Here is a 10,038-nt window from a genome sequence, read left to right as displayed (position 1 = left end):
TAGACAGTCTTGTAGGGGAAATGACCTGCAGGGACTTTCCCCAGGGACCACATCCAGCTTTTCTTCCCTCCCAAGAGCCCAACAGGGAAGGCTCAGCATAAATAGCAGCCACCTCTCCCTGGCAGACAGGGACCCACGGCTCAGCTCCAGCATAGATCAGGTGAGGAGTACGCCAAGGAGTGACTTTAAAACTTACTCTGTTTTCTCTTTCCCAACAAGATTGTCATTTCCTTTAAAAAATAGTTATCCTGGGGCCTACAGCCAGACCATTTTGAAGGTGTCTTATCTCCTCGGATCTAGGGAGGTAAGCAGGGTCGGCCTGGTAGTACTTGGATGGGAGACCACCTGGGAATACCAGGTGCTAAAAGCTTTAAGAATAAAAAATTGTGATCTTACTTTGTGTTTATCCCATGTTGAGTTCTGTGCTGGGCAGAGGGAACACACGGTAAATGCGTTGTGGGGAATTACAGGCTACTTGAGGGAGTGACAGTCTGGTCGTAACTCCCGCCTTCCTCCATCAATGCCACGTTGGCATCCTCTTACACAGTCAGGCTTTAGGGCTGATGGGTTCAGAACCAAGGGCTTCTGGCTCTGAGTGAGGTCCTGCTGCAAGGTTTCCTAGATGAGCCACTAAGATTCTAATAAGATCCAGTGGAAATAACCAGGCTCTCGTTGGAATATGAGTCCCAAGGAAAGCTGTGCCACTCTTGTGGGCGACTGCCTGACTTCTCCTTTCATTTCAGCACCATGAAGCTTCTCACGGGCCTGGTTTTCTGCTCCTTGGTCCTGGGTGTCAACAGCCGAAGCTGGTTTTCCTTCCTTGGTGAGGCTTATGATGGTAAGGCTTCAGAAGGTATGCAGGATTTCTGAAGAGAAGCATCATCCTGGACCTCATCAAATGGGGGAAATGATGCTTTCGGAAGGCTGCTTTTGAACCACAGAGTTGCTAGTGTCTGCGTTGCTAAGGCCTGTCATGAACTAGGCTTTGCTGGATTGCCCATCTCGGGTCTTTCAGAGCTGCTGGGAATATCTTCTTTCCCCGTAGTGCAGCTTCTCGGTGTGTTCAGCGGATGGATCACGTTTCAGAAGCCGCTGCAAGGTGTATCAAAAACACATCTCCTGAGCCGTAAGGGACGGGAGATCCAGTAACAACGCACACGGGGTATTTTTGTGCTTTCTTAAGGTTTGTGCCGCTGCCTTAGGTTGTGGTGCCCAATGTGCAGGATGTGCTGGGTGTCTGGGGAGCTGCTCAACAGCTTAGAGAGTCAGTCAGTTACTCAGAGAAAGAACAATCATCCTTTCCAGGAGCAGCTGAGCTGTTTGTTTTGAGTAGAAGATGCAAAATAAGGCCTGCGATTGGTATAAAATGTCCCTCAGCATAAATCTCATAAGAGCATGACTAAGGCTGTTGACCCTTGTGTCTTCTTTCTCCTTCCTCCTTTGCTTTCCTAGTTGGATAATGTACAGGGCTCTTTAGCCTCGCTCTGTCAGGGGCTCCCTTCCAGGTTTGTTCCATTTCCATTCCTTCTCCAGCCTTCTTGACAGGAGATGGGAACTGACGTGCATCAAACTCGCACAAGGATCAGAGCATTTTGTGAGGCAGGCATCTTCCCCTCTTTGAAGGTGAGAAGGTTAGAGCAGCTGAGACCACTGCCCAGGGACTTACTGCCAGTCAGCAGGTGGCAGAGCAGAGGTTTGAGCCCAGCTGTGCTTGATGTCAGAGCTCTTGCCAGGTAGACACATCACTGACCAGCTCCTAGAGCTTGATGGTTATGAATCTCAGGCACGCCTTGGCATCACCTGAACTACCCATGTCTGCAACTCCCCCAACAGAGTCTGCAGAAACTGGCCTGGGGTGTGGCCTGGGCATTGGGACTTTCAGTTTCTCTCTGGGTGATTAGAGAGTGCAGCCAAGGCTCACACCTGTAATTCCAGCACTTTGGGAGGCCAAGGTGGATGAATCACTTGAGGTCAGGAGTTTCTGAGCAGCCTGGCCAACATGGTGAAACCCTGTCTCTACTAAAAACAGTAAAATGTAGCCAGGCGTGGTAGCAGGCACCTGTAATCCCAGCTACTCGGGAGGCTGAAGCAGGAGAATCACTTGAACCCAGGAAGCAGAGGTTGTAGTGAGTTAGATCGCGCCAGTGTGCTCCAGCCTGGGTGACAGAGCGAGACTCCGTCTATAAAAACAAAAAAAGAAAGTGCAGCCAAGGCCGAGCACCACTGCTCTATTACTTCCTCAAGCAACCCACAGCATCAGCACAGCCTACTGAGAAAGTGTTTAGGGACTTTTATGCTCCTAGCAGTCGGTGGGACTCAGGTCACAATGACGTGTATCCCATATGTAAGAATATATACTTTAGGTCCGGGTGCAGTGACTCACGCCTGAAATCCTGGCACTTTGGGAGGTCAAGGCGGGGGATCATGAGGTCAGGAGCTCGAGACCAGCCTGACCGACATGGTGAAATCCCCATCTCTACTGAAAATACAAAAATTAGCCAGGTGTAGTGGCACATGCCTGTAATCTCTTCTACTCAGGAGGCTGAGGCAGGAGAATCTCTTGAACCCGGGAGGTGGAGGTTGCAGTGAGCTGAGATAGCACCACTACACTCCAGCCTGGGCGACAGAGTGAGACTCCGTCTAAAAAAAAAAGCATACATACTTTAGCAGTCAGGGCAGAAGTGCTCTGTGTCTGCCACCTTTCTCAGCATCAGTATTTCATGTCACCACCTCATTCCTATACACTCCTGGATCTTATCACAGACAGCTTCATTCTATAGCAGTGGCTCTTCACCAGGGGACCTGGAGAAGCCAACTAGGATAAAGGAATGGGCTTCTCAACCCACGGTATCCAAGGCTGCTACGATCGCAGGCTGAAAGCTTGAAGTCAGTGGAAGATTTGTCCTTCTATCATTCCCCTCTAAGGTGTTGTTGGATTCTTCATGTTCTCCTGATGTCCCTTCTGCCTTGCCTTTCCTTTCCAGGGGCTCGGGACATGTGGAGAGCCTACTCTGACATGAAAGAAGCCAATTACAAAAATTCAGACAAATACTTCCATGCTAGGGGGAACTATGATGCTGCCCAACGGGGACCTGGGGGTGCCTGGGCCGCAGAAGTGATCAGGTAACTGGAGTTCCTGGGATGCCAGGGCTGGGTGAGCAGAGCTTGCCTGCCTTGGACAATCAGGAGGGAGGCGAGCTCCTTGTAGAGAAGTTAGAGGCTGCAGACCCTCCTCCTCTTGCCCTCTCTCTGCCTCTGTGCTCAGTGTGAGGGTCTGAGTGATGGTAGGAGCGAGTGATTCCTCACCCTCCCTCTCTGGGTGCCGTTCATCCAGCCTAGGGTTGCCCAGCCTGGCTGAGTGGGGCGGTGTCCAGGCAGGGTCAGTGTTTTCACCCCTCCTTCCTTGGCCTTTCTGGGCTCCTCTCAGAGCCCTCCCTTGGAACGGTGAGAATGGGAGGGTGGGCTGTTGCTCACTGGCCTGGTGATTAATCTCCCTCTTGCCTGCCTGGACTACAGCGATGCCAGAGAGAATATCCAGAAACTCCTGGGCCGTGGTGCGGAGGACACACTGGCTGATCAGGCTGCCAATGAATGGGGCAGGAGTGGCAAAGACCCCAATCACTTCCGACCTGCTGGCCTGCCTGAGAAGTACTGAGCTTCCTCTTCAGTCTGCTCTCAGGAGACCTGGCTGTGAGCCCTGAGGGCAGGGACACAAAGCAGGGAGAGGGCACACAATAGGTATCTAATAAATACTTAAGAGGTGGAATGTGGAAACTGTGTTATTCTTTGTGGTATAGACTGCCTGTTTAGTACGAAGGGGTGACCCATGCACATCTAGGCAAAAGTGGAGCCTGGGTGGGTGGGAGACAACTCCTGGGCACACAGGGCATCCTGGGCATCCCTGATCAAGGGCATGATGAGTTCAGTGACCACCCCCACAGGATCCCAGGGGCTTCAGCAGCATCCCACCCCTTACCCCATGTGAGCAGCTGCCCAGTGAGTTTGTAGGAACCCCAGCCATATTCCCAGTGAGTTCAACTGCACCCCAGCACGTTTTGCTGTCACCTCAATGGAGAGCTCCTTGCTTGTCAGCTTTGACTTGTGGCACCCAGCAAAAGCTTCCTGCCACTCAGTGGCTACAGCCACACACTCTCCAGCAAGATTTAATCTCAGCCTTGTGAGGAGCCCTTTCCCAAATGTATTTATATGTTCTTTAACCCTTAGTAGCTAATCTCATGTTAGTTGGTAATAACTCTGTTAAACCCGTCCTTTTATATCTGTGGCTACATCGATCAATTGTCTCACACCACTCACCCACCCCCTCGCCCAGGTCATGCAGAGGCCTCGCCAGTCGTTTTATTGCTATTCCCAGGCCTCTGTGTGCCCAGATCTCTTCACTGCCCTGTCAGTTGTGTCCCGTCCCCTTCTCAACCTCCTGGCCTTGTCCTCAATGACCTTTCCATGAGGCTTTGGGAAGCCTCACCCCAAGAGTCCTGGCAACTGATTCAATTAGTCTCATCAACACTAGCCCCTACTCCTGATCTCATTTTAAAATTTTATTTTCTTATTTTCTTATTTTTTGTTTAGGAACATCACCCTGCTTCCGACTGACCCAATTTTAAAGTTTCTCTTTATTCTCACTAAAGAATGGCTCTCCCATTTGTTTCCCTCATCTTTTTTTTCACTGACTTAGAATTCATGTCCAGACAAAAATTCCACTTCCTTGAAGAGCCTTCCCAGTAGCCATGAACCACACTCTGGGGCAGTTTGTGGCTCCCGAGCACTTTGTTCACACCTGCTGGTTCATCTTTACCCCCTAGTCTCAGAACTGGTTTTGTATGTCAGTTCCCCTGCTGGACTGGAAGTCCCTCTAACACAGCTAGCATTTGAACAGTTCATAAAAAACACTTTCATTTCTATGGTCCTGTGTAACTGTTCACAAGATACATTAGTCTCACTCATTGTCGTTTGACAATGTTTATTGTTCTAAAGAGGAAGCGAGACATGTAGGTGGACACAACACAATAAAAGCCTCAATATAGGCACACAGTGGTGGCAGTTCAACTCTGCTGGGATATGGAAGGCCAGTGAATAGTAACTAGAATCACTGCCATCTTTTACATTGCAATTGCAAGACTGCGTCCTATACTTTATATGCTTTATCTGATTGACACCGCAAAGAAACCTTTGATGTTCTCAGGTGGATAAACAGGTTTAGAGGTATGTGCTCAGGACCTTCTCCAAGGTCACACATGTAACAGGTGCAGAGCCAGGACTACAGGCTGGTTTGTCTGACTCCAGAACCTGCGATACACTGAACAAGGCCAAGAGGTTCAGCAGTGGAGACCTCCTCTCTTCTTCAGGAAGATAGGGAACATGGTAAGAGCAGTGAATTCCATAAGCATGGGACCCCATCATACTTCATTTTTTGTAAAATTAGTTCCTTGATTAGAAGCAATGCCTTTGGGTCTCTCACTATTGAATAAGTGTGGATGTGCCACTCTCCCTAGTACCCCAGAGTGCAGTTGGAGGCTTGCCTAGAAACTAGAGGTTGAGGATCCTTCAGTAGTTCCTATACCAAGCCATAAGCCATGCTGCATCTGGAGATAGGGTCAGGGAGCTCTGCTGAACAGATGGGGAGGACATCAGAGTGGGAGGAAAAGGAAGCAGGTCGTGTGGGGAGAGAGAAGACCCAGCCTGCCATGATGGCTGGGTAACTACTGTTTCTTTTTTTTTTTTTTTTTTTTTTTTTTTGAGACAGAGTCTCGCTCTGTCGCCCGGGCTGGAGTGCAGTGGCCGGATCTCAGCTCACTGCAAGCTCCGCCTCCCGGGTTTATGCCATTCTCCTGCCTCAGCCTCCTGAGTAGCTGGGACTACAGGCGCCCGCCACCTCGCCCGGCTAGTTTTTTGTATTTTTTTAAGTAGAGATGGGGTTTCACCGTGTTAGCCAGGATGGTCTCGATCTCCTGACCTCGTGATCCACCCGTCTCAGCCTCCCAAAGTGCTGGGATTACAGGCTTCAGCCACCGCATCCAGCCGTAACTACTGTTTCTTATCTAATACACCCTCAACTTAGATAACAGACTAAGTCTAGGTGACAAAACCTCAAAGAATAGCAGACTGTCCCCACTGCACCCGCTTCCCACCTCCGCCACCTTTCCACAATTCTTAGCAAGGGTTCTCCCGAAAAGAAAGCGGAAACAAAGTCTTGCGTGCAGGTATTTTATTTGGGGAATGAACCTGGGGAGCAGGAGTGAGACAGTGGAGTAAAACAGGGAGGAGCAAAGCCAATACAGGGACACATTATACAGCTGGCCATGCAGAAGAGCTACATAATGATGCCAATGGGACCTTCAGAGGAACGTGTAAAAAGTGTCTCAGTGCTCTCCATTAGGAGTCCAAAATGAAAGGCACCTAGCAATTGGCTTCCATCTCCCTTTGGTCAAAGGTGGCCCCACCATTGTTAACTTTTCTGCATTTCTTGGCTATGCACACATGAGTGTCCAGTGGGTTTACCTGGAGTAGGAAATAGAAGGTCCACGGAGCAGACCCAAAGCAAGGTGCTACCAGGTTGTACCTGCATGAAATGAATCAAAGCCTATGGTGGAACTCATCGCTGTAGCAGTGGCTGGAGAAAGGGGAGGGGGCCAGCAGGTCCGAAGTAGTTGACAGGCTGCATCTGATACATAGTGCAAAGCTTTGCTTTTTGAAAGTAAGGTCTGGACACAGCAAGTTCACTCAGGAACAAAGGAATGGATTGGATCTTAAGACTGAAAATAAGAGAGACAAGAAGAAACTATACTGGGCAGCCAAGATGGGGAAAGAGGCAGGGCGACTGGGAGAGACAGAAAAATGTAAACCACCATGGACTAATGAAACCTGCCATAACCCTTGTGGTCCCACACAGAGGCCACTCCCAGGGGGAACATGATCCAGAGCACAGTGCTCCGTAAGACACTGAAGGAATTTAGGGATGCTATGGGGCTTTAATAGGTTTAGGGACATGGTGACTTTCCTAGCAACAAGATTGTAACACACTACATAATCTTTTGCTTGAAATAACTTTTTTTTGTTCTCTTACAACATAGGTACTTTGTTAGAGGTTGGGGTAAAATGAGGGTAATATGATGGCCTTTATGGTTAGGGGATACAAGGAATACATGAATCTTACGCCCAATCAAACCCACAAGGTCCCCAATGGAGATAAGTTCTGAGGACAATGACCAGTACTCTACTGCTGGTTGGGGTTTGGCCCCAAACTTCAAAGCAGAACTCCGGTAAGCTGGGCTGCACTGCACAGTCTGGGCTAGAAGCCTAAGAGGACTTCTTTCAAAATCAGTCTCCAACCCCTGAGATCAGAAAGGCCATTCCAGTCAGTCCCCACCAGCCCTGGAGGAAGCGAACCAGAGAGCGTGAGCTTGTGTTGGACCCACTCAGAGCCAAGTTCCCACTGCGCGCCTCATAGGCTTTTTCCAAAATTAGAAAAGGACAGACAGACCGGTGAGACCTGCTCTCCTTCACTTCCATTAGTAGGGTAAGGCTAACTTGCTTTAACAAAGATACTCCAAAATACAGAATGTTAAGGAATATACAAACTTACGTCACACTTAACAGTTTGTGATGAGTATTTCAGCCGCCAGGGACTTCCGCTCCGTACTTTCAGGTTCCTTCCAAGTTGTTGGCTCTACCATACTTTAGACTGACCCTTGCTACTCAAAGTGTGATCCAAGGACCAGAGGCATCAGCATTGCCTGGGATCTTGCCAGAAATGGACAGTCTCAGGCACTACCCTAGATCTACTGTGGCAGTCAGGAGCTCCTACCTAATTTGTAGGAACTACTGCAAAATAAAAATGTGGGAACTTGTTGAGAAGCCAAAATGGAAAAAAAATGTGGGGACCCTTGTCCATCGATTATTAAAAATTTCAAAAGAGTGAAAGCAGAACATTAAACCAAGTGGGGGGCCCTCATAAGCTTGGGGTTCTGACAATTATATGGCCCTCGCATCCGTGTGAGGCGGACAGAATCCTGAGGACATTTCAGCAGGTGGGCAATGGGTGAAAAGCCACACCAGGGTTGAATAGGAACATATGCAAAAAGTGCAAAGTGCAGAACGTACATGAGGAATGGAGGACCCAGGACAAGGGATAAACTTGGACTCTGAAACTGAGAAAAAGTTTGAAAATAGATCACAGAGGGCCTTAAATGCCAAGCCCAAGGGCGTGGGCTGTACTCTGAAAACAGAGGGGAGGCGCTGAAAGTGTCTGACTGGGAAGTGGCATGACTGGGCCCCAAGAAGACAAAGATTCTGGCAGCGCATCTGCAAGTAACTTCCCATGACAGCAAGATAAACACTCTTTCTCAGGGGCTGTGGTGCATCTATACACAAGGATGACTCAATATCTAAATCTCCGAACAGTGTGGGGGTGGAGGGCAAGTTGAGGGAGGTTAAATTAGTCCGTTGAGGCCGGGCACAGTGGCTCACACCTGTAATCACAGCACTTTGGGAGGCCCAGGTGGGCAGATTAATTGAGGTCAGGAGTTCGAGATCAGCCTGGCCAACACAGTGAAACCCCATCTCTACTAAAAATACAAACATTAGTCAGGCATGGTGGCGAACACCTGTAATCCCAGCTACTCGGTAGGCTGAGGCAGGAGAATCACTTGAAACCAGGAGGTTGCAGTGAGCCGAGATCACATCATTGCATTCCAGCCTGGGTGACAGAGTGAGCTTCCATCTCAAAAATAAAATAAAAATAAAAATTAATTAGTCCCTTGATCTATAGATTTCAGGTTTGGGGCAGGGTCTCTACCAATTGTTTGGTTTTGTTTTGTTTTTTTGAGACGGACTCTCACTCTGTCACCCAGGCTGGACTGCAGTGGTGCAATTTCAACCCACTGCAACCTCTGCCTCCCAGGTTCAAGCGATTCTCGTCTCAGCCTCCTGAGGAGCTGGGACTACAGGTGTGTGCCAGCATGCCCAGCTAATTTTTTTTTTTTTTTAACAGAGTCTCGCTGTGTGGCCCAGGCTGGAGAGCAGTGGTGCAATCTCAGCTCACTGCAACCTCCACCTCCTGGGTTCAAGTGATTCTCCTGCTTCATCCTCCCAAGTAGCTGGGACTACAGGCACCCACCACCATGCCCAGTTAATTTTTTTTTTTTTTTTTTGTATTTTTAGTAGAGACGGGGTTTCACTATGTCGGTCAGGCTGGTCTCGAACTCCTGACCTCAGATGATCTGCTGCCTTGGCCTCCCAAAGTGCTGGGATTACTAGTGTGAGCCACCGTGCCTGGCCAGCCATTGTATTTCTAACAAGCTCCTGTGGTGATTCTGATATGTAGCCAGGTTTGTGAACCACCTGACTGGGTGACATCTAAGATTGTTTACATTTATTGTGCTGAGATGAACTGGTAGCAGTAATGGGATGTCAGTGGTTAGAGGTGAAGAGAGGAAGGTCACTTAAGACTGCTGTAATGGGCCAGGCGCAGTGTCTCACACCTGTAATCCAAGCACTTTAGAAGGCCAAGGGAAGCGGATCACCTGAGGTCGGGAGTTCCAGACCAGTCTGACCAACATGGAGAAATCCCAGCTAATATATAATTAATTTAAATAATAATTATAAATTAGCTGGGTGTGGTGGCACATGCCTATAATCGCAGCTACTCGAGAGGCTGAGGCAGGAGAATCGCTTGAACCCAGGAGGCGGAGGTTGCTGTGAGCCGAGATGACGCCATTGCACTCCAGCCTGGGTAACAAGAGTGAAACTCCATCTCCAAAAAAAAAAAAAAAAAAAAAAAAAAGACTGTGGCAATAGTCTAGGCAAGAAGTAATGAGAACATGGGCTGGTGGCAAGAGACAATGGGAAAAAAATGACTAATGGAAAAAAACACCAGCAAGGCAGAATTGAGAGGATGTACCTAGTAATTAGAAGTGAGCATAGAGGAGGAGGAAGAGGCAAGGATGACTACTACAAGGTTTTGAGCCTTGACCAGGGGAGTCACAAATTTAACACATGCAAGGAAATTATTAATTTCAATTT

General features: G+C 48.8%; 1 protein-coding gene across 3 annotated transcripts; it reads left to right on the top strand.

The window, feature by feature from the left end:
- SAA1 (amyloid protein A) lies at window positions 1-3,774 on the top strand. Of its 3 annotated transcripts, XM_028833577.2 has the most exons (5): window positions 1-160; window positions 244-304; window positions 744-838; window positions 2,985-3,123; window positions 3,517-3,774. In XM_028833577.2, exons 3-5 carry the CDS (start codon window positions 748-750, stop codon window positions 3,653-3,655), a joined length of 369 nt encoding a protein of 122 aa, XP_028689410.2. In that variant the 5' UTR covers window positions 1-160; window positions 244-304; window positions 744-747; the 3' UTR covers window positions 3,656-3,774. The 3 variants fall into 3 exon arrangements, with proteins under 3 accessions (XP_028689410.2, XP_014970178.3, XP_077819269.1); XM_015114692.3 differs by lacking the exon at window positions 244-304 and having other exon boundaries at window positions 88-160; XM_077963143.1 differs by having other exon boundaries at window positions 125-304.
- The last annotated feature ends 6,264 nt before the right edge of the window (window positions 3,775-10,038 follow it).

Source organism: Macaca mulatta, chromosome 14 (genome assembly GCF_049350105.2).
Source record: "Macaca mulatta isolate MMU2019108-1 chromosome 14, T2T-MMU8v2.0, whole genome shotgun sequence".
NCBI lineage: Eukaryota > Metazoa > Chordata > Mammalia > Primates > Cercopithecidae > Macaca > Macaca mulatta.
This window is presented reverse-complemented; position numbering and strand designations above follow the sequence as displayed.